The 23,480-nt window shown below is 48.0% G+C and overlaps 3 protein-coding genes across 10 annotated transcripts in view; all 3 read right to left on the bottom strand.

The window, feature by feature from the left end:
• Window positions 1–394: 394 nt before the first annotated feature.
• LOC120958724 (uncharacterized) lies at window positions 395–1,591 on the bottom strand. The gene is made up of 2 exons (XM_040381702.2): window positions 1,050–1,591; window positions 395–974 (listed from the first exon to the last, which is right to left on the bottom strand). Exons 1-2 carry the CDS (start codon window positions 1,504–1,506, stop codon window positions 529–531), a joined length of 903 nt encoding a protein of 300 aa, XP_040237636.2. The 5' UTR covers window positions 1,507–1,591; the 3' UTR covers window positions 395–528.
• Window positions 1,592–2,400: 809 nt separating this feature from the next.
• LOC120958708 (uncharacterized) lies at window positions 2,401–3,567 on the bottom strand. Its single transcript, XM_040381683.2, has 2 exons — window positions 2,999–3,567; window positions 2,401–2,932 (listed from the first exon to the last, which is right to left on the bottom strand). The coding sequence occupies exons 1-2, from the start codon at window positions 3,372–3,374 to the stop codon at window positions 2,442–2,444; spliced, it is 867 nt and encodes a 288-aa protein (XP_040237617.2). The 5' UTR covers window positions 3,375–3,567; the 3' UTR covers window positions 2,401–2,441.
• Window positions 3,568–4,002: 435 nt separating this feature from the next.
• Window positions 4,003–23,480, bottom strand: part of LOC120956627 (protein disconnected) — a 66,453-nt gene continuing 46,975 nt past the window's right edge. For 7 of the 8 annotated variants that reach the window (XM_040378256.2, XM_040378257.2, XM_040378259.2 and 4 more), the window contains 3 exons: window positions 11,282–12,018; window positions 9,723–10,640; window positions 4,003–9,653 (listed from right to left, as the gene is read on the bottom strand). In XM_040378256.2, the coding sequence (XP_040234190.2) occupies window positions 9,579–9,653; window positions 9,723–10,640; window positions 11,282–12,018 (1,730 nt within the window). In that variant the 3' untranslated portion in view covers window positions 4,003–9,578. Of the gene's footprint in view, window positions 9,654–9,722; window positions 10,641–11,281; window positions 12,019–12,401; window positions 13,132–23,480 lie in introns of those variants that run through there. The other variant, XM_040378267.2, reaches the window with a different exon arrangement.

Genomic DNA, 23,480 nt, shown 5'->3' with positions numbered 1-23,480 from the left:
TTGTGAAAGGATAGAGAATGGTTTGCTTATGCTGTTCATGAAGAAAGGACAGTGAGAAGTATCGATGGGTGAGAAACGTTTCTTGAGGAAGCGATGGGAATGATAGCGATCTTTTTTTTATCAGTTAAAGTGATCATATTTCTTCTGGAGGTTTCGGATGGAGGAACATTTGTGGGCCGGAACATTCATTCAAGAAACGCACAATGTGATCGTTATGAATGGAGGCGATAACATTCTGAAGTCTACAAAACTACTTCGAAATCCTGTTTGAATGTCTTCCTTATTCTTTGTTGCCGTATAAACGAGTCTTAACTTGAACACGCAAACCATCGAAGCATGATAACGAAGACAGCTGGGAAATTCCCTCCACAGATTGGACAAGTAAACAAATTGCTATCAATCGTACAAAACAAACAATTTATTACACACATACACACACATACACAGCATGGTCAACGAAAGTTATCATCTGGGTAAAAGCCACATACAGTTAAAAATATTCCAAATCACAAACGCGGGATCCACGCATTACATCCACGAATCAATATCATTCGTCATATCCTCCGTCTGGAAGCTGTCCAGATCGGTAATGGGATGGTCCGGCAGCGCCTTGGCCAACTTCAGCACCTTCAGCTTGTCGATGGTGGAAGCCACCTCAAACCCAATACCGTTCGTGGCGTAAAACGCATCCACCAGCGTCCGGTTCCAGTCAATCGCAGGCAACTTCTGTTCCAGCTGCCCTGCCACATACTGGTACAGCTGCTTGGCATCGTACCGGGTCGGTGTTTCCGCACTCAGCAGCAACTGCTTGGTACGATTGGCCTGGCACTGATCACTGACCTCGAGCAGAATCGCTTCCAGCAGCTTAATCTCATCCGCCAGCCGCTTATCGTTGTCGGACAGGGTTGCAACGGCGGTAGTACCATTGCACGAGCTAGCCTTTTCCGTCATATCACCCAGCAGAATGCGACTTTCTATTGTGGGACGAGAGCAAAATGGCGCATTAGAACGACTCTCCCCTTCAAGATGGCACATTTCTTCTCACTTACCTGACACGTAGAAATCGTTCGATCGGGACACGTACGCCTTGCCGCTGGTTTTCTTCACGATCGCATTGTAGTACACGTGGTCCCGGCTGCGGATCACGGCGTCCTCGCTGCGCAGTATAAACTTGCCGTACGACACTTCGGTCGTGTTGAGACAGATATCACACACCGGCGGTGTGGACTCTTCCTCACTCGAGTCGCCCGACGACGACGGTTGGTTTGCCTTGTTGATGAAAATCTCGATGCCGAACAGTTCCATGCCGGCACGGTACGGGTACCACACCATCACACCCTTCGGATGGTAGATCTCAATATTGACGCCCTTCGGTCGGCGCGAGGAACGCTTCGAGCTGCCCCGGCTTTTGCGAGCGTCGACCGACTCGAGCAGGCAGCTGGCGGCCACCAGCCATAGCAGGGCAATCGTTGCTAGTAGATGATGCTTACGGTTTACTCCAGCCATCTTCACGGTACGAGCTGATCACTGTTACTGGCGCGGATGAGGTGCGAGCGATGAGTCTGGCTTGATCAGGCGGTTAGTGTGACGATTACGAGAGATTGGAGAGAGTGGTGTTTGTTTGACCGGTGGCTGATAAGAGCACGGAGATGATGGGGATTTTTCCCTAGAATCAATCGAACGTGTGAGGCTGTAGTGGTGGCATCTTCCGTACAGATTACATTGTGCAGCAATGAAACCGCTTCCTATTGTACGAATCGCGGAACAAATATAATCAAACGACGAGTCATCGTGAACAAGCTTCAGCATATCAGTGGTGGGTAAACCTCGATGACTCAGTTATTGACGTACAACGACTTTTGGAAACATGTAATGCGCATATCTGTGCGTTACAAAAACCACTTTAGAAGCAATTCAACAAAACATAATTTTAAAACTGTAACTCTGTAATAACAATATATGTATAAACTTTTATATCATTTCACTTGGAAGAAGAATTAGAATGGGATAATTTTTTTGTACTATTTTATCGTGTTAAATCCATTTTTCAAACCAAAATCCTTAATAGAACGCAAATACATTCAGAAGGAACTCAACTCAACGAAAGCGAGTCGCCGGCCTCCTTCACGTGCTTTGCGAGTGTACTCCAACGGTGAAAATAATACACATTGCATACCACCAGGGGAAAAGACAGTTAACGAAGAAATAGTACAGAAGATTGCATACAACCAGGCGTAACAGTGGATCCTTCGAACAGTTCCGTTATACAGGACTAATATCGCAGGAACATTTTCTGATTAAAAATAAATAAATATGAAAATGTTGCCTTACTACTATAATCATGTAAAAGAATTAGAGAAAAATATTCGAGTGTCTCAAAAACAGAACAAAAATCATACATTTTTTTTTGCATTGCCTTCCTACTATACTTTATTGCTGCCTTAAAACATTACTTCAACTACGCCCGTCGTACTCTCATGCTCGTCGTAATCCTCATCAAAATAGTCGTCACGATCGTATGTCGAACGGGCCTGTTTGTCATAATCCACGATGCTTGCGGCTGCCTCAGCACCTCGTACGAGGTGAAGTATTTTCAGCTTCATCAGTGTCGTTTTAACTTCAAAAACGAACCGTCCATTTGAGCGGTACACGTTCTCTACCGTACCGTCCCATTCGACCGAGGGAAGCAGAGATTCTAGCCGACCTATCACATAACGTTTCAGAGCCTTTTCCGACTCAATGTCCTGATAGTTACCGAGCAGGATAAGCATTTTGGTTTTTCCAGCAGCCTCACAGGCTGTTAGCAGTTCGTTAATTGTGTCCTCTAGTAAGCGCTTTTCAGCGGCATAATTGATTTCACGGACTACATTGCTCCGCCGAGCATTCTCTGGACAATGGCGTACTGCTGGATGCGAATGTATCATCCGATCACCTGAAATAAAGACGAGAAGAGTATCATTAGCTTCTGCGAATCGATTCAACAACAACACAAACTCACCACTAACTCTAAATTTACAGCTCAATTGGGCCGGAGGCCCATTACGGTAGCGTTTGGTTACCGTGTACTGAAAGTTATCGCCCGGAAGCACCAGAACTGATGGGTTGTTAATCTGCAGCAGCTTTCTTCGTCGACCCGACATCGTAGCATTGGCGCAAAGGTCACACATCGGGTTCGATCGTTCCTCTTGATTAATGTACACCTCCATCTCGAAGCCAACTAAATTTCTTCTCACGCGTTGATTTACCACCACTCCTTGGGGACGATAGATACTTATCTGTCGGTTGAACTGTTTGCATGCTGATTCAATCGGATCACTTGATACAGTTATCGCTACTAGAAACAGTGTGCTGATGAGAATGATTGTATGTTTCATGTTGCTTCAAAGATTGTACACTTCCTTCTAAGGATGTTCACATATAACTGAACCGTGCTTGCAACTTGCCACTGTTTTGCACACGACTATTGAACGAATGTGCTGATAAGAGTGTAACAAAACGCACGCATACAAGCACGGAATGACGTGATAAGAGGAGAGGGAATCTTCCTCCCTCAATGACGTTTCCAATTCAGGAAAAACCCACCATTTTATAAAAGAAAAAACTATCAAATGGTTCAGGAATCACAAAGTGAAAATACAGAATGTGCAAGTTTTTTTTAATTCACTTTTGTTTTATTTTTTACCTTTGTTTTTCGTTTTCATTTTTCTTGTTTCGTTTTTTGTTTGTTTCACTACTTATTTGCTGCACTGTTTTCTTCTCTCTCCCCTTCTTTTCTGCATCTTCTTCTTCTTGTATTTGTATCCATTAGTTTTGTTCGTTCAGTTCCAGGTTTGACCCTCTTCTTTACACACTTGCTCGTTAAATTTGACCATTGTTTGTTGTTTGTTAGTGTTGTGTTCACGTTTCGCTTATGTGTTGTGTGTTGATATACTGCCATTAGAAGTATGATGCAAACTGTTCCATCAATTGTTTTCCACTTTCGTGATTCACTTCATTTCGTTCTCCGTCTTTATTAGTTACAAATGAGTGTGTTTTATTCGTTTGTGTTTTTTCCTCTCCCTTCCATTGAGTTTGAGATAACTTTACATCTTCTCCGATGGGGACAAAATTAGCAGAACAAAAACTTCGTTAAATTCGTTACAAACTCAGTTGCAGTTTGAGGCAACAAAAAAAAAACACTATTCGCTTCACAGCTTGTTTGCCTGTAGTAGTGTAACAAAACAAATCATATCACTTAATCCACTTGATGAAAGTTGGATTTTCTGTTTTGCTGATTTTTTCTCTTTTTTGTTTCATAATTTGTTTGTAATTTAATTCAACCTTTTAATTTAACCTTTTTTGAGGTTTAGCATTACGTGTGTGTGTGTAGAGTGTTTAACGACAAATTTCACATTATCAACTACCGTTCAATAAACTTCATCAAACTTCCTACAATAAGGGACAAAACTCCTTCGTACAATACAGCCAATGACAACGGAAAAGTAAACAACAAATTAAAAAAACCCTCATCCAGTAACTCAATCGCCTTCCTTCCTTCTATTCCGCTATTCTTGCTTTTGTGGCCATTTTAAATCCAGTCCAATAGTTTACTTAATTGTGTTACACAGTATTAGCTCCTTTTACCTTCACTTCTCTTTGCTCGTGTTTGTGTGTTTGTGTGTATGTATGTGTGTTTGCTGTTCTATTTCATTATTTACCTCACCGATTGACCGATTTTACACCGCTCATTTGGTGATTGGTTTATTAATTCAGTTTCGAAAATTCTACAAAAAATCCATTTCAAAATGCACGTCCATTACGTTTATCCGCTTCCCCTTTCTCGTTCGTTTTCGTCTCCTTTAAGTGTTCACACATCACACGTCCTGCAGCGTTTTCTTGTGCTCCCTCCTGTTCCTGTGCATTTCGTTCCTCCGCTTTCTCTTTCTAATGGTCACCTCCTATCCTTATCTTTGCCAAATGTTTGTTTTGTTGTTGTTGTTGTTGCTATCATTAATATGTACATTTGCCGTGCAGAGAAAAGCGCACGGTTAAAATGGAGCTTTCACGTGTTTTTTTCTTTTTGTATTTCAAATACTCCTCCTCTTTCTCAATACCACTGTTCGCCCATGTACGGCGCCGCTTCAATCAGTTCACATTCACAGTAATGGGTGGCTTCTTTTTGAGTGGGGGTAGTAAAAAAAAGAAGTGAAAACCCCAGAACCAACCTCACCAATCTCCAATTGTATCGGGCACTACTAAAACATATAAGAGAATATTTTGTAAAAAAAATAAAGAAGGAAAACAACCATCGATGACTGCTCCTTCCAAACGTCGCTGCTACTACCAAATAATGCTTCCTTCTAGTGATTAGAGTGATCGTGTTGCACGATGACTTTCTCTACTTTCACGCCCTTTTCTTTGCTTTACTACTTATGCTTATGGTTTTTTTTATTCGGTTTTGTCTATGTCTGTGTGTGTGTTTGTATGTGTGCCCATGTGGTGTAGAGAGTCTTTCATCACCGTTCTGCCCATTATTCGATTTGATTAATATGTTCACAAACACAGTCCCCCACCGAGAACAACAATCGGCACTCTCCACTCTCCCTGGGGCTTCTGCAATTAATTGTTTTGTTCTGCTACTTAACTTACAATCTTAATGTTTAATTAACCTTCGTGTAATGATGCACACTCCAATTTCTGTTTGCTTTGTCGGTTTGTTGCCTGGATGATGCTAGTTAGTGTCGCGGGGGAGTTTGTTTCGCGCTGTAGAAGAAAAGTCGTTTGTTCTATCGTTTGCCCCTCTCAAAAGTGTGAGAAGGACGAGACGAAATGTGTTGTGTAGGTGTGTTTGCACAGTCAATGGTTTGTTTGTTTTTTGTATCCCTTCTGTTTGTATCCCTTCACCACATGAATGCTTCTTAAAGCACACCTGGTTGGTAGGCGCGTTTTTCGCTCTCTCTCTCTTTCTCCAAAACTGCCCTACCCGTTTGCACAAACAATCGAGCCGGGTCGATTTTATCTAAATTTATTTTCTTAATTTGTTAGTTTAGTTTAGCGTATGATACAAATTTGTAAAACCTGTCCTGTCCATCGCTACGCACTGCGTGTGTTTGTCCAGCCTCACCCAAATCGGGGATTAAATCAGCATGCTAAATCGATTACTACCCAGCCACATCGATGTAAAGATTGGCCCATCAAACACACACACACGTTCAGAATCACGTGACTTATAGGGGGAAACATAAGCCTTCTTTACGGTCATAAGTTTCCTCGTTTCAATAAACATTAATAAAGTAAAACAAAAAAAAAAAAACAGCTCAAACAACAGCATTACAAAGTAATGAGGGGAAATGACAAAAGCTTTTTAAACGATTCGTTCCTTTCCTATCCCTGTTTAAGCCATCATTTTAAACGCTACTAATGACACACCACACTCACACACTACAGACAGAGCCACCATATCATGCTCCAGGCCCCCTATTCCATTATTGGCACACTGCCCACCACACATCACGTGTTGCGCGCTACTATTCATCATCATCATCATTTCTTAAATGGTTGAATAATGGTTTAAACACGTTACCTTAATTAATTTGTCACTATTTATATATGTAGGCGTACGACACAACAAAACGTAAAGCTCGCTACGCTCGCTGCTAGTTTCACCGAATTCCAAACAAGTCTCCATTTCTCATCGTTTTTTTTTTGTGTGTGTTTGTTCTCCTTTTCCAATTGGGAGGATTGGTTGCTTTTTCCTTACTGCCAATGTTGGGTGCGCTTTTTTTTAATTTATCTTTGCTGTATCTAAGTTTCGTATTTGCATGCTAATTGTTGCGCGTTTCGGTAGAAAAAAAATGTACTTCTACAATGGTTTTGTGTTCGTATGTTTTGTTATTGTTTTGCGTACTAGTTAATTGTAAAATGCTAGTTTGATATCCTTCTTCCCTCTGCTTTCGTTTTCTCGCTGGTTCTAACTGGGTCTGCTCAGTTTCGTTTCCCTTTTTCCGTGTTTTTTTTTCAAATCTTTCCAAATTGGAATCCTCTTTTCAAATGAGATGCTTGCTTGCCCTTTCCGACTAAGATTGGTACCTTAAAATGCACTTTCTCGCCGGGCGACGATGATCTTTACTGTTTTGCTTCTAGCGAACCTGCGGCCGGGGTGGGATGGCAGTAGTTGATGTTAAACGAGCTTTCTTCCTCTTTTCTGTGCACAATGTCTATGTCCTTCTCTCGTGTACAAGAAAGAAAAAAACAGGAACCACAATCGAAATAGAACATAACAATAACTGTAGGTTAACTGGACGCGTTGGAACCGTTTTTCCGCTCACGCAAAGAACCGTCCTGGTGTACGGTGTGTTGTGGAATTGTTTTTTGCCCTTTCTTCTCGCAGTTGTGTACAAAGGAACACTGTTCGGCACGATGACCACACAAACGGGTATGAACGAACGGAGCTAACCGGTGAAGTCGGGTTCGTGATTTCGCACATTTGGCGGCAGTATTATGGCTTGTGGTATGTTTTATTTCCCCCGTTTTTTACCAGATGAATTATTGTAACGCCGTTTTCAATAAATGGGTGTCTGTTTGTAGCATTTTAATATACTTCTTTATACATGCACACAGATTTACAACAACGTGTTGCTGCTGGTTGCTGCAGTACACGATCATGCAGATGGTTGATGGTTGATGGTGACGATCCCACGGCACATACGGCAACGTGGCGCGATGGCGAGAGTGTAGGTTGGTTTTTGCTATTACTTTCTCTAGTTTTGCCGTCCCCAGTGTGGTCCGGGGCTTGTGCTGGGTCGAATCGGCGAACACATTTTTGTTTTGTAAGTGGTTTGTTTTGCTTTGTTTTGCCTAAAGGTGCCGATCCGCCCGCCTTACCACCTGAGACGGCTAACGCAACGGGTTTGTTCTGTTTTCTTTTCTTCCTGCTGTTTTATGTTTCTCTATATTTTTCTATTGATTGATGTTCTACTAGCGTACGTTGGAGTACGTTTGAGATTTGTTGTATGTTTGGGGTTTTGTTATTATTACGCGCACGCGGACAAGGACCATGGCAGGTATTGTTTTTTTTCTTCTTTGTGTGTATTGTGTTTGTAAATGGATGTCTTATGTGGTTAATTGAATGACTGCTCCTACCCCTGTCCTGTCCGATCGATACAAACACATCGATGTTTACACTAGCCTGTGCTTTTTCCCCCAACCAGCGGAAGGAAAACGGTTAAAAATGGAGCTGCAACGCTTAGCGCATTATCCAGCGCTACTACAGCGCGCTTGTTGCATGTGCCTCCGGATGATGATTTTTGTTTGTTTGTTTTGCCCTATTGTCCTATGTTGCACTATGTTTGTTTTGCTTGCTTCAAGCAGGTGCTCTTTCACTCGCCCATCCTCCCGCGCCAGGATTGCTTGCGCGGCGCCCGTTCTTTGGTAGCGTTCGGTTCTATTCACCTAGCGCCAGCTGCCAATTCTAACACTTCCCAAACGTTCGCTCCTCTGTCCTACCCAATTGCATATCCTTCCGCCATTTATTAGCGTGCGTGTGTGTGTGTGCGTGTTTCGTATGTGTATGTCCCTGAGAAGAACTAGCTCGCTCTCTCTCTCTCTCTTTCTCTCGCTGTGTCTATCGTCCTAATCTCCTTACTGGTACACTGGTTTGATTGAATCCAGTTTGTTTCCAGATTGACTTTTCCAAAAAAAAAAACAAAACAAACACGCACACACAGTAGTAACGCTAGTTCCTTACCATGCTTCCCGCACAACTGTTGCAGAAAAGGAAGAACGGAAAACAAGGGTTCATAGCGCCGCATTGGCCTTTCGTCCAAACTGAGAGGAAATTGGAAAGTACATCTATCAAACGATCAAACTTAATACACGATATTGCTAACGATTAAAATCACAAAATTGCTTTGAAAATGTCATTAAGTGTAAAGATAGTTTTAAAAAACAAACAAACAAAACACACACACACACAAACACATTATCGCTTAATGTGCACTTATACACACACATAAACACACGTCGCACGCTGTGTGTGTGTGTGAGACGATTCGTCGAAGAAGAACACGGTTTGCCCGGCCGTGTTTGGGGCCTGCTCCTTCGAAACTAATATCTAAAACTGTTTGAGCCGCACGCAGCCAAGGGGACAAATCAACGGAGCGAATCCTTTTTTGCTACTCCTTTCCGAGTACAAAATTGAAACAAAGAAACGCTTGTACTATCACGCTCACTAACAAATAAAAGCCCCCGCCCCACACGCAGCGACCTGACTCTGCCGCTTCGCGCGTGCCGCAAACTCGTCGTCATCGTGTCGCGTCGTCGCAAAAGGCGGCTGGAAACTACAGGAAACACACCACAGCCACAGCCAGGATTGGACAGCGCCGCCCGTCCTTCTCCAGTAATAAAACCATCGCCGACCCCACGTCGGGTCGGTTCGATGCAAACACGCGCTCGTGTTGTTCCGCTTTCCGCATGACAACTCCTGCTGCTGGTGGCACGGACAGCCCACGGCACAGACAGTCCACCGCGCTCAGGATGATGGCGGTGGCAATGCTGGCGGCTGACGGCCACGCCCGGCGGAGACTGTCCTTCACTCATCATCACCAGCAGAAGACGGACAGCTCGCCCGAGTGCTCGTTGCTGTGCCGCCAGGTGGTGACGGAGCGTGCCTTCAGCTAAAAAAGGAAAAAAAAAACATCCGTTAGTAAAAAGGGGATTGTTGGACCAAACGCTCCAATCCGTACCTGTTGCATCTTGTCAAAGTCTAGGCAGGGCCTGTGGGGACGCTGCAGCCGCTGCTGCTGGTGGCGGGGCTGTCGCCGGCGCGGCGACACGGCACAGTGGAACATCTTCGCCGGTGGACTAACGGACCGGCTCACGTCCATACTAGTTACTAGGGGGGTGGTGGTGGTGATACTGCCGCCGCCGCCGCCGGCCGGTTCCGGGCTGCTGCCCGCCCCGAGCCGTACTAGCGAAGCCGGTGCCGACGACAGGGACGCCGCCGCCCCCGATGATGATGATGATGACGTTCGAGTGGTTGTTGTACTAAGCCCGGATCCAAGGCTGCCGGTGCCACCGCCGTGGTGTGGTGGCGGATTGGTGCTGTTGCGATGGCACACCGCAGTCAATGGACTATCACAGCCAATGGGGCGTCGGCCGAGACCGAAACGAAGGCCACCGGCACCACCACCACCACCAACACAACTTCCTACGGTCGTACTAGTGTTGCTACCGCTGCAGCTACTGTTGCTACCGGTGCCGTAGAAACCGCTAATGCCGGTGGTGCCACCGCCGAGCGACGACAGCGACGACCCGGACGAGGGCCGAAGCCCGCTCGGTGCGGTCGGAGCAACACCGGCCGCACCGCACCCCTCGCCCAGCACTAGCGGGGTCGTCGAGCGCTGCAGTATATGGCCACGGTGTGGTTTTAAAGCTTCTAGTGGTGGCGATGTGCGGAAGTTGACCGGCGCCGACAGGGGCGCCGCCTCCTCCGGCTGGAGCTCCTCCTGCTGCTGTTGGTGCTGCAGGTGGTGGTGGTGGTGGTGATGGTGGCGCAACGTATGATGATATTGATGCGCGAGTGGATGATGATGATGATGGGTCGGTTGTTGCTGCTGCTGCTGCTGGTTCGGTGGTTGTTGCTGTTCCAGCAGATAGCGTACCTGAAATACAAGAAGAACACGGTTAGAGTCAGTTGAAGCTTCTTTTTAGTGGTGTGCTCTCTGGAGCGCATCCCCGACTCCGATCCAATTTTGACTATTTTTAGTCCGATTTCGTCTCCGGCAAAATCAGAACCACTAGCTCCTCCGACTCCCGAAAACTCCAGGCGACTCCGGCCGACTCCAGACAACTCCGGATAACTTCGGACGATTTCGAATGACTTCGGACGACTCCGGACGACTCCGGATGACTTCGTCTTAGGACGACTCCGGATGATTCCGGATGACTCCAAATGACTCCGGACGACTCCGGATGACTCCAGATGACTCCGGATGACTCCGGATGACTCCGGACGACTCCGGATGACTTCGTCTTAGGACGACTCCTGATGACTCCGGATGACTCCAGATGACTCTGGACGACTTGGGACAAGTCCAGGCGACTCCGCATGACTCTGGATGACTTCGGATGACTCCGGATGACTCCGGCCGACTCAAAACGGAAGCATACGATTTCGTACGATTTCGTTCTAGATAATGCTGGACGGACCTACTTTCCGGAGTCGGTTGCCTATTTCTCGGAGTCGACCCAGGATTTTTGCCAACTTTACCCAACATTCCTTTTATCACTGCGAACATCTTACCTCATCATCCGAATTGTGCGCCAGGGAACGTTTGCGCTTCTCCAGAAAGCTGCTCACACTTCCCAACCGCTTGCCGGCGGTCGCCGCCGATGAGATCAGTTTGGTCGCTAACGGTGCCGGTGCAAGCGGCACCACTGTCGTCGCCGCCGCCGCCGCCATCGTCTGGGGGATCGCCGTCAGACTCGACAGCTCCTCGGCAAAATCGTCCAGCGGCTCCGCCTCACCGTCGTCCTCGTCAGCGCCGCACGCCCCGATCACCATGAACTCCCGGCCCCGCACAATACTGCCGCTCGTGTCCATGGCGCCGGGGCCACCGCACTGGCCCGCCGTACTTTCGCTGATTGTCGCTGCTGCCGTTGTTCCCGCCGGTGCTGCTCCAGGTGTCGCCACGTAATCCTCCTCCTCCTCCTCCACCTCGTCCACGATACCTTCGGTCACATCATCTTCTTCCTCCTCCTCCTCCTCTTCCTCCTCCTCAGTCTCCTCGTCCGTGTGGGGGTTGCTTAGGATGGGCAGCCCGCTCAGCCGGCTCGGCACACCGCTCACGCTGCCCACCTCGACGAGATCGCAGCCCGCGGACCCGCCACCTCCATTGATCACCTCCAGCTCCTCCTCCGAGCTGTTCTGATCGTACGCCAGCAGGTGGGAGGAGGAGGAGGGCGGCCCGAGAAAGGCGGGCGATTCGGACGAGCAGGCCGTATCGGTCGGCGAAACCGTGTCCTGCCGGGAGCTTAAACCTAGCAGAAGGGCGAAAAGAAACACACACACAAAAAAGGTGATAAGTAAGTCGTCGTCAACATACGTCACTCAATCAAGCACGCTAGTTTGTATTTGAATATGCGCAAATCTTCTGGTGCGCAAATGTCCCAAGCGCGCGTGTGCCTCGACGCGTATGCATCCAACACACAGAGGTTCCGGCACATGTTCGACACGCTCGGGGCTTAGGACGCCATTTACTAATCGCGTCTTTTTTTAAAGTCCGGCTGGACACTAAAATCCAGTTCCCGTCGGTTTGGATGGTTTGTTGAGGGGGGGATGCAAACGGACACACACACAGATAGTACACACACGGAACACAAAACGTGCAGATAAGGGAGATAAGTCGGGAACGATAATTTACTTGTTAACACCTCGTCCCACATGCTGCGCTGCGGTGGCATTGCTGTAGGGTTTAGGGAGAACTGAGAGACACACAGCAGACCAAGAGAGAGAGAATCTTTAGAGAGATGACCGTGCTGTTAGAAGTCACTAGATTTTTCCTTCCAGCACGAGATCACACAGCAGCAATTGAGCCACTAACACACACTGAGTCGTCTTACGTAGTTTTTTTTTCTAAACACACAGCCACTTTCTTACAGAGTAACTTCTTTGTCCCTCTGTGGCACACAAATTTGTTTGTCGTTTTGAGATCTGAGGCGACACAGAAATTGGCTTCCAAAACAAACGCACTGCTCACTTCATCCTCCAAAAACCGACGGCGGTTGGGGCCTCACAACGGCCTCCCAAAACTCGTTCGATCGAGAGCGCTGCGTTACGTTACCGAACACTCACACGCGATGGAGGAGCGCGATGCGTTACCGGCGTCGTGTAGACCATTTGTCGCCTTCGGAACGTGCGGCCGTACTGCTTTTATAGATGTGAACACACATCATCTGTGTGGCAAAAGCGCGGTGTGTGCGCCCGTGGGATCGGTCCGCAACGACCACTACCACCACCACAGAAAGCGGCCCAACGCAAATGCGCGAAATGGTACGACGACAAGCGCAACAACGCCCCAAAACGTGTAGACGGCGGCATGTGTTAGAAAATACACACTACTGCCCTTTTTGTGCATAGTGGATGTGTGCGTGTCTGTGTGTGCGTGTTTCTAATGGGGTTGGAGGGATCGCGAGGCTGTATTCGTTCGGCGCAGGGTGCACCGATGATGATGATGATGATAATTGTCACACGTAAGACGGTAGTGTGTGCGTATGTGTTGGTGTGTTGGGCGGCGATTACACGTATAAACCTCTCTCTGCCTTTCACCACCCCCCCTTTGCCGAAACAGCTGACAGTGAAAAGAGTCACGACGCGCGAGGGCCGGCCGGCCGGCCGCGGCCCAACTATCGCAATGTCGAGGTGGCGGCGGCGGTGACGCGTCCCGGCACTCGTAGAATGAAATTTATAACGACACTTATCAGAGCACAAAGAGAGAGGGGGAGAGAGAGAGAGGAAAAGAGAGGACGAAGAGTCGCATTACATAGCTGGTAGTACCCCTTTAACAAAGGAAGCGCCTCTCGGGTCGCGCCATAAGGTCTCGGGGCCCTTTTTTCCCTTTTCCACCTTCAGACGATACTATTTTTATACACACCCCGACTGCGTTCTTCTTCATCTTCTTCTAGAAACACACAATTATCGATTAAAATTGGGTTCGCCGCTTATCTTTATCGCCAAACCACCATTCAGGGACGGTATTTTTGCTTTTTGCCAGAGCCCTCTGCCTGAAGTGATTTACTGCCCAAAAGGGAAGGGCAAAGATAGCGAGACAGCGAGTACCAGGAACGATACTTACTGTGACACGTTAGGAAGAATGCATCCCCACCATTCCTCTTCGTATCAACGGAAGGGATATTGACTTACACAATTAGCATCAGAGCTTATCCCGAGCTTACATTTTGACGCATTTTGTTTGATTCACTCGCTTGCCTTCCTCTTTCCGTCTAACAAAAAATCAAATAAACAAACAAACATGCTGCTCCCCACCACTGCTGGAAGTGCTGGTGCAACTTTGTAGCAAACAACACCATTCCTCGGTTCCTTTTCTGCTTGTGTGTGTGTGTGTGTGCTTGCCCTCTTCTAATGTGTGCATACACAAGTATAGCATTCATCATAACTTCAAATTTCTTGTTTCTTTTTCTTCTATTTGCCACCCAATTAGAGCGTGGCAGAACGATTTTCGCTCTTTACACGTTTTTCTCCCTTCCTCCCTTTCCTGTGCTGTGTGTGTGTGTGTGTGTGTTTTGAGCTTCCCGTTCTTTTTCCGTGACAGAACCATTAAAACAACATGAAAGCTCGCAGTAACGGAACCACTCAACTCATAAAAATCGCCCGCCGTCTGTCCAACACATCGGTGTAACTGAAATTGTTTTGCATTGCCAGTGTTCTGATATGGAGCGACAATACACACACACACACACACACCATTTGCAAACTGAAACAACTAACAGTGGAGAAGACGAAACGAGAAAAAGACGAACCATTTGAGTAAATAACGGTGGCATGGTGCTGCTGCACAGTATAGAAAGGGGGGCGAGTCAGAATCTCTCCCAACACCCAACGCGGGCAGCGTTTCGGCGGGGTCACGCGAGCACAATCGCGTGCCACGCCGGAAGACATGTTCAGGTAGGAAAATTCTAAAGCATAGTATTACCCATGGAGCACCAGTAGGTTTCCTATTGCATCAGGACGGCAGGTCAGGTCCGGGTGGCCGATATCAACGAACCCGAAATATGTAAGGTAACCGAAAACTCCAAACACCACTTTCCACTGTCCAACAGCAGTGGGGAAATGCATTTGCATGCACGCAGTAACGCAGCAGTATAATGTACCGGAGAGAATCCACAGCCCTCACAAACTCCTTCTCTTCTGCTCTCTGTCGTGTGCCATTTTTGCGATTACTTTGCAAAGGATGGTGTAGCTGGGCAAATCACCCGACTTACACTTTGTTGCAAAACGGACAAAATCACAGTAACGGGCCGACAGCGAACCACGCTTTTTATCCGCCACACTTCGTTTGCATTTCCATACACACACACACCCAGTAGGAAACGGCAAGCGGCGGCAAGTTTGCGTGACCCGCCCGAATGATTGACTGGGAGCAGTGCCGGAAAAGGGGGAATTTTTCCGCATCCCCGCGGAAAGATAGTAACGCCGTTGGAGGATCACAATTCGTGTGTTGCAACAATGTTGCAACGACTGCATCAAAAACGACCTCCCCGCTGCATGCTGTCTGTCTGGGCCACGGTTCGTTGCCGATTGCTCCCGATGCGTGCCATGCGCTTTTGAGCGGGGTTTTTTTGTGCTACCGCTTTAACTGTCACCGGGCCCACATTTTCCCAATTTGCTGCACTCGGTGCGCTGGAATGTTACCACGTGATGCGTGCTAAAACTGTGCCCATACGTGCATACGGGGGACACTTGCTGTAAATGTACCCATGTGTCTGGTGCATTTGTGGAATGATTTTAGGCGAAAACGGTTTGACATGTGCGTGTGTCATGGGGCGTCGTAAGCGCCCATCGGGGTTGTGGGGAGTCTGTTCGCTTCTCCATGACATGGGAAGCGTGTGTGAATTTGTGCTGCAGAATGATGGAACAGTGCTTTATTAACAGCGAGAGCCTGTCTGAGCAGACGAAAAAAAAATGGAAAACGCTTCGATGAACCTCAACAAACAAACATCACTTTGTGTCACTTCGAATAAGAATGGCTTTTAAGGGAGCCACGGGACGGTGGGCAGAATAGAGCAGTTGGTAAGCGTGCAACGCACACCTGCCTGCGACACGACGCGCACGACATCGATTCCACGTCTCAATTACAGCCGCGAATGGATTAATTGGAAAATAATGAAAGGAAAGGTGTTTTTCTTGGTGTGTGCACTCTCCATTGTTGTACATTGACATTGTTGTTCGCTCCAGGAATAAAGAGACAATACTAAGTAGTGTGTGGCGAGGGGGAGGTAGGTCATATTCTTGCAATCTCCTCTATTAAAGCAAACCCATTAGCGAGTGTGTATGTATGTACACATGTACTACACAAGACACACACATCACAAGAGCCGGGGGATGATGTAACGCGCATAACGACGTCGTCGTCCGTCGAGTTCTGAAAATCAATCCCAATCAATTAGTTCGCCCCCGCCCGCCGTGTGTGCCTCACGCGACCTGGGAGGATTGCCGCCGGTCCTCCCCAGCGCGAGGCACAAGACGACGAGCCCCCTTCTTCCTTGTGTCGGGGTGTGTGCTGCACTTGAAGCAGCAGCCGGCGAATGCAAAACCAACACAAACTACACTGCCCCGTTGTACAGTAGTGTACAGTGTGCGTGCAATAGACGTGCGAATATGTCACTTTCCCTTCCGGTGCTGCTGCGGCCGCCACTGCAGCACGAATGAGTGTGTGTGTGTTGGTGGACACTGCACTTTGCTGCACACTACTGTGTTGCATCGCTCGCTTCCCTACCTCTGCTACTGCCGCCACTGTAAAAAGGGATGTTCGTCGAGCGACTGTCCGGCTGACCTTGAACGAGTGCAGTGCCTTTTCTAGCGCTATAACTAACGCTCGGTGGTGTCACTACATTGTTGCATCTAAGCTGCGCCCCGCATCACCCGTCCGTTTCTCCCTTGTATGGGTTTGAGCGTTGGGCGGAGGGATGGGTGGCAGTGTTACAGGTTACAACGCTCCATCTGGCGCGGGCACAATGAGTGTACCATGTCAACGTGATTTTTGCCGCCGCCACCGCACGCCTGAGTAAAAGTGGCCTTCGTTTGTGTGTGCAATCATTCCGTTGATTAGTTTACTTAGTCAGGCGACGCTCCCCATTCCCCCCCCCCCCCCCCCCCCCCCGCAAAAAACAGCTGTCCAAGTGCGGTGGCAGTGGATGTAGTCGATAAAGCGATTATAAATAGTGTAGGTTAGGGAGAATGGGGAAAAAAAACGAGAGACCATTTTGCAGCTGTAGCAGTGATCTCGCCGCTCCCACGGGAACATTACTGAACGGGACCGTACGGTAGTGTGTAGTGCGCCTACATCCATACAAAGATGCATTTTGCTGGTGGTGGACAGTATCTATCGACGATGATGATGATTAGATTTCCCACTCCCAGCAGGCAGGCAGGCGTTCCCACCTCACGTGTGGCGACACCTGAAGCAAGACATGTGAGTTGGGCAGCTTGACGGAGGGCCACAGCCACAGGAAGGAAGTGTTCCCTTTCGCAGCAAACTCGAAATAGACCGAGAATGAGCGTTACATGAGTGTGTCTGTGTGCTTTCCACCAACCGACCAATGGAAAGATTATATTCCCAATCATTCATTTGACGCGATCGCGATCTTCCCGATATTCCTGCACTTGCGCTCGGGCGCATTGCATCATCGAGCCGGGTGCATCGATCGATCTAATTTTATAATATCATACCCACACACACACAAACACACAGGTTAGTGGCATGTATAGTGCTTTGCCGGAGTGCTATGAGCAATCGGGAACAGAGGGGGGCTGCCCGATTAAAACAAAGCGCAGCGAGCAGGCGGCCCGAGGCCACAGTTTGTGTAGTTTGTTTCATAATTCATCCCTTTGGTGAGATCATCGCACCCCATCGTACCAGGACGGCAGGGGCCGAGGGGTCAGGGGCACACAAACACACCAATGGACACTTTATTAGTCACTTAAATAGAGGCACCCTTTTAATGGATGACAGTTACGGCGTCTCGATGCAAAACCATTTTTGCAGTGGGACTACGAAGGAGCGTGTTTTTGGTTGGTTGGAATCGGGCAAAGATATGGGAACGCTTTTTATTGTATAAATCGCACTTCCTTAAAGAGATAAGAACGTGTTTGAAAATGATAACAGAAAAAAAAACAATCTTTATACACAAAAAAGAAATGAAACAGACCAAAACAACAAACCTGAAATGAGATGAGCCTAGGTGGGGCGATACGCTCCACCGCCTGTCTAAATTTGCAAAAACGGTCGTTAAAATCGGTGCCAAAACGGAGAATAACAATCGTCTAGCGGGTGTGGTTGTGGTGCTTGTGCCGCTGCCACACACACACACCTGTTGCTATAATCAACTATCTATTTTTTTATTTTATTGGACGTCTGTTGTGTCCTCTTAACTTGTTTTTTTTGGGGGGGGGGGGGGGGGGGGGAATGGTGGGAGAGTGAACACACCAAACACCGAAATAAGCACCGTCGTCCTCGAGGCGCGCCCCAAGGTCGAGAACCACCCCGTGCCATTGTGGAGAAGGCTGTTGGGCAAGCGGCACACCGACGAGAAGCACACGCCGGTAGAATATTTAGTTGCTATTTTGTGAATAACCAGCGCCCACCACCATCATCTCTCGTTCGGCAGACGACGACGACGACGACGCATGGATGAAGAAGCCGTCCAATCTCTCGGTATAACCGCACTACACCGAAATCGGCGCATGTCGAACCATCGAACGTGAAGTAGCTGCCACAAACCGTGGCCATAAAACTGCTTTTTCTATATCCTCAGCCCTCCACACACATCCACAATGGGGCACACAGCGAAAGCGAATGAGGAGGAGAGTGAAAGAAGCTTTTTATTTCTTGAATAATAGCCAAACCAAACGGATCGCTCGTTTTGGAGGCGCGCGCGCGTGGTGTGTCCTACCGAAACCCCCATCAAAATAGCAATCGTATTCAAATGTCAAAGTATTTATATCTCGCTTTCATGGGACGACTGAGTCTCTGGAAGTCCTACGTGACGAGATCAATTCTTGGCCGGAGAAAAGGCGAAATGGCGAAAGCAACGACAACAGCAAAAAACTGAGCTACAAAGTGAACGATGGAATACATTTTTGGAACCAACCAACCAACCAAAGCCCGTTGGCGAAAAGCGATGCTCTAGCACCACTGGAGGCTTCATTTTCCATTTCATCGCCTCGCACAATGCATACGCGATCGAATGGTGCGCTGAGGGCGAGGCAACGCCAGCCGAAACCATCCCTGACCCGCCACTGCCATTGGTGTGTGTGTCTGTTTGTGTGTTAGTAGCTATGGCAGCAGACTGGAAACTGAAAAATTTCCATTTTTCGCCCTTTTGCCCCATTGCCATTGGGAACCGGAGCAAGCGCGCTGGACTGGAAAACGGCGCAACACACACACAACGTGCCTCACGCCACAGAATCTACCGGCGGCCTGCGCTGGAGATGGAGATCCGTCCCGACCCGTCCGACAGTGAAAGTGTTTGGCAAAAGGTTTACCCTCTCCCGTGGGAGAACTTGGATGGTAGGGAGGTGGTGTCGCTTCTAGGACCTGCGTGTCTTCCTGCTGTAGATCCTGCGCTCAAGGTTAGGGCTAGCGAGCTAGTACATTCTGGGAATTCCAAATTTATAACACGGCGTGTGCAAAGTATGGAAGAATAATCGTCCGAACAATCGAGACTGGTGCCTCTGTGCTTGGTCCATCATAGAAATAGGGGAAAAGGGGAACAAACGAGTACCCAACACATCAGACCTATCTCAAACTGAATTCCCTAGAAATTGTGTCCTTTCTCGCCTGAAACCGGGGAAAGGCCTAACCAGGCCTAATTCAATGTCACAGCTGGTCAACTCCACCCAACGACCCACGCACACTTGCGGCGATATGTCAGAAGAAGCCTAGCCTAAACCTACCCTTCCCCGTCAGCCATCAGCGGCTGCTAATGCTAACAGCAACAGTGAATGCATGCAAATATTGCAACACCGGCTCAACACGCTCTCCGCACCATTCCTACCTAACCCCACGCACTCACTCACTCACTCTCGCCATTGGAATCTTGTTTATCGATGTATGCAAATTTTTGCTACGGAGATACGGCGCGCGTCGCCTACGGACTGCGATATTCCCTTTTTTTTTTGCCCAGAGCTCGTCTCTCCCCTCTCCATGCTGATGCTATTGCTGCAGGTTTGGGTGAGGGAGAGGTTTACGTACCCGTTCAAGGTTAACTTTTCGCAAAAAACTATCGCCCACCTTCTTGCCTAGTGTCCGAGAGCAAGAGAGAGATAGAGCATAGCAGCCAAGAGTACACACATCCCTTGCTTCCCACTCTCTATGAATTTCCTACTGCAACTCTGTAGTACGACGCGGAATGACGTAAAACACTCCAAAACAGCGACAAACACAGGCGTGAAAGAAGATGGCGCTCCACTCCAACCAGCCGCAACCGTGGAGCGGAGATAGTAAATAGTAACGGCCAAACGGGGGGGGGATGTGTACACGTCACTCACACCCTACTAGAATGCATCAGCGTGTAATGTGCAATCGCTGCACACTATACCTCCTGCCGAGAGAGCGAGCTTTGTGTATCTGTGTGTAATGTGTAAATACCTGCAAACAGGAACTGGGAAGCTTCGAGAGATGTCGCGCCACGATTATCACGATTATTTAACCATTATCTAATAACCCGCCAGACGGGTTACACATACAGTGAGCCACAGACAGCACCAGACAAACGCAAAAAAAAGCAAGATGTGTCCATCCCTGATTTCCTCTACGAGCTCTCGGTGTCTTCTTCTACAAACTTCAGCAAGAACCTCAGGCTCTAATCGAATGTCCGAAAAACAAGAACTCTAGAAGATTCAGCCGAATTTCGGCTCGGTTCATCATCTTACGATGGAATTTTCCTTTCCCCAGTTTTGAAGCGGCATGCGGCATCGGGCCCGGCTTATCAGCTGCACAGGGCCGAGGACTATGGGTTGTGCTGAAAATTTGTACACCAATTTCATCAGCTGTTCCGTGCGCCGCGCGTCTGAAGCGAGCACCTCGTCGTATGTCTTATCTTGCTTTTAACGCAACGAACAGCAACGAACGGGAAAGCGAGAAGGAGAGAACGGGGCTTAAACGCATCCGATCACTCTTACGGCGGCGTCTTCGGGGATGTATCATTCAAAACAGGCATGGGCAGTTCCTCGCGCAAGCAATATTCCGGGAGTAGCTGCTGAGAAGAGGGCACAAACAACACTTAGAATCGGACGAGGGGTTTTTTTGTGTTGGTTCAACGATGAAGATGTCTACCCAAACCGTGCTACGGCGAACACAGGCACAAACGCTTTGTAATCACCAGCAATCGTAATCTTATCAGCGCAGCTTTGATGTGTGTTTGGTGCTGTGTTTGCGTGCGAAATCAAATCTCGCGATACACACAGCGGGTAAGCGCAGTGGACAGGCCCGGCCCGGCAGATAAGGTGGTAACGTACTCCACCGGCCACTGCCGGTGAAGTTGTTTACGATTCGGCGCGAGTAAACAGCGTGTGTAACTCGCCCGACCCCGTCCCGGGACCGTACGATAATGGGGCGGACGACATGAGCCCACCAGTTTCCTTGAACCTGGCCTAGCACAACTTTAAGACGGGCCCCCCGAGTCGTGATGTGGACATGGTAGTCTCCCGTACGTGGCTCGCCGCACAGCCCCGTCGTGTAATCTGCATCTTTATCGAAGTATATATTTTTGGCACAAAGAAAGAAGGGAGGTCGAAGGGTACCCTCTGCTTCTCTCGGATCAACAAAGCGACTCTCCCAATCGGCACAAGAGTAATTGCTTCCAAACTGGTCAACCACGATTCGTGCCAACGGGCTACCCGTTGACGGGTGTGAATTGACAGATAAATCATAACCCTTGTTTGTTGTCGTTCGTCCACTTATCGCGTGAGTTATAGCGGTTGTGATAGGAAGTAGGCGATAGCTCCACTTCTGTTGGATCCCCCAGCGCTCGGGCGATGCATCTCCTCCTACAACTCACGTCTGCTTATCATCACCATCCATGGGGGGATGATTGGATTACATATTTGGTTGACCTCCTGTAGTGAGTAGTGGCGGCTTCGCGTACAAACACCACCAACAACATCGTCGTTAAAATTGATGCAATCTTTCCGTGCGTCTTGAGAGAGTGGAGTACATTTTCTGTCTGTCTAAGCTGCATTAAATCAAACAAACAAACAGCCAAACAACACGACAAGAAAAGAAAGAAAAAAAAACGACTCCCAGCCCCGAGGTTAAATAACAACAGCCGCCTTCGCGCTTTGCCCGATCGCACACACGCGACGCATGATGATCGTCAAACGGGAGCGTGATGGAGCCGCTTTCTAACCTTCCATGCCACCACTGCCCAGCACCAAAGCAGGCGTAAAGCACCAACACAGCTTACAATAAATATTAGCCAGACAATAAACCCATCCCTCGCCCATGAACACGATCACTCATGTTCAAAAGACGTTTGTTTTTGCAAAATGGGACAGGAAATTGTAGCGAGTGTACAAACACGCACGTCACCGCTTATCAAAAACAGCTGATTTTCGCTGGTCCATACACACACACACACACACGCGGAAACCACACCGCACTGAAGCAGAAGGAGAGAATTAATCGGTACACACACACACACAGCTGGGGTGGTTGGAGGGGATGGCGCACACGAACTTGCGAGGAAGTGTGCTAAAGGCAAAGTAAGCATTAGAAGTTAGCACCCTGCCAGGCCCCGGGGTTTCCTTCCTTATTATCGTAAAACGCGTAAACACCTATTGCAATAGCGTCATAAAACGGTATTTATAGACCAACAAAACACAAAGCCGCATACAGCTGTATAAGGTGGCGAGCTGGGGGAGCCCTGCTGATGACCGGTGGTGTTGGCGGCACCAAACTGTATATGTTCGTTCGGTGCACCACCGGCACATCATACCGCGTTGGGAGCTGTGTGTTCAAAGTGTATTTTAAAAGCAATTTCTCAAACTCAAATCACTCGTCGTTCCATCAACCCCCGTCAGCTGCCGAGTCATAATCGGCAATGCCGCTGAAATGTAGCTCGAAATGGAGCCAACGGGTACGAGCAGTACGTGCGAATGCCCAAGATTTGTGCATTCAAATATGCATTATTAGCATAGCTAGGCCGTTTGATTTACAGGCTCGTTCATTCATTGTCTCCGGCTAATGGTTGCGGCCGGGCTATTAATAACCGGAGAACCGGTTTCTGTTTTTAATTATACACCGGCGATCACCTCTTTGAAAGGAAACCTTTTTATTTAGGGAAATAGAATTATACGCAATGAGTGTGTAGGCATATATGCAACGGATACTCCAGAATAGATTGAACTGAACAATAGGTTGTCACAACTGATGTGTTTAACGTCACAAAAGCATCAAGATTAGCTTCATTACTGGAAGGGAAAAGAAGCGATAGTTAGCTCCTTGGAAGTGTGTTTGTTAAGCTTTAAATCCATCCGAAAGTTTTAATGGACGCGTAAATATTTAATCGACCCAACAAATCGGAAGCGTTAGTAACAGCGGAGGTTTTACGCATAGGCAGTACCACCGATGGCAAACCTTCTGTGTTTACGCTGAAGCGATTTAATGTACATCAATAAACCTTCAGGGGGCGATTACTCGGAAGTACTAATCCGTTGGAATGTTTAGTTTAGAACATGTCTACTGCTACTCCATCGTAAAACT

The sequence above is a fragment of the Anopheles coluzzii genome, chromosome 3, assembly GCF_943734685.1.
Source record: "Anopheles coluzzii chromosome 3, AcolN3, whole genome shotgun sequence".
Lineage (NCBI taxonomy): Eukaryota > Metazoa > Arthropoda > Insecta > Diptera > Culicidae > Anopheles > Anopheles coluzzii.
Note: the sequence above shows the minus strand (reverse complement) of the source record. Positions and strands in the feature narration are given on the sequence as shown.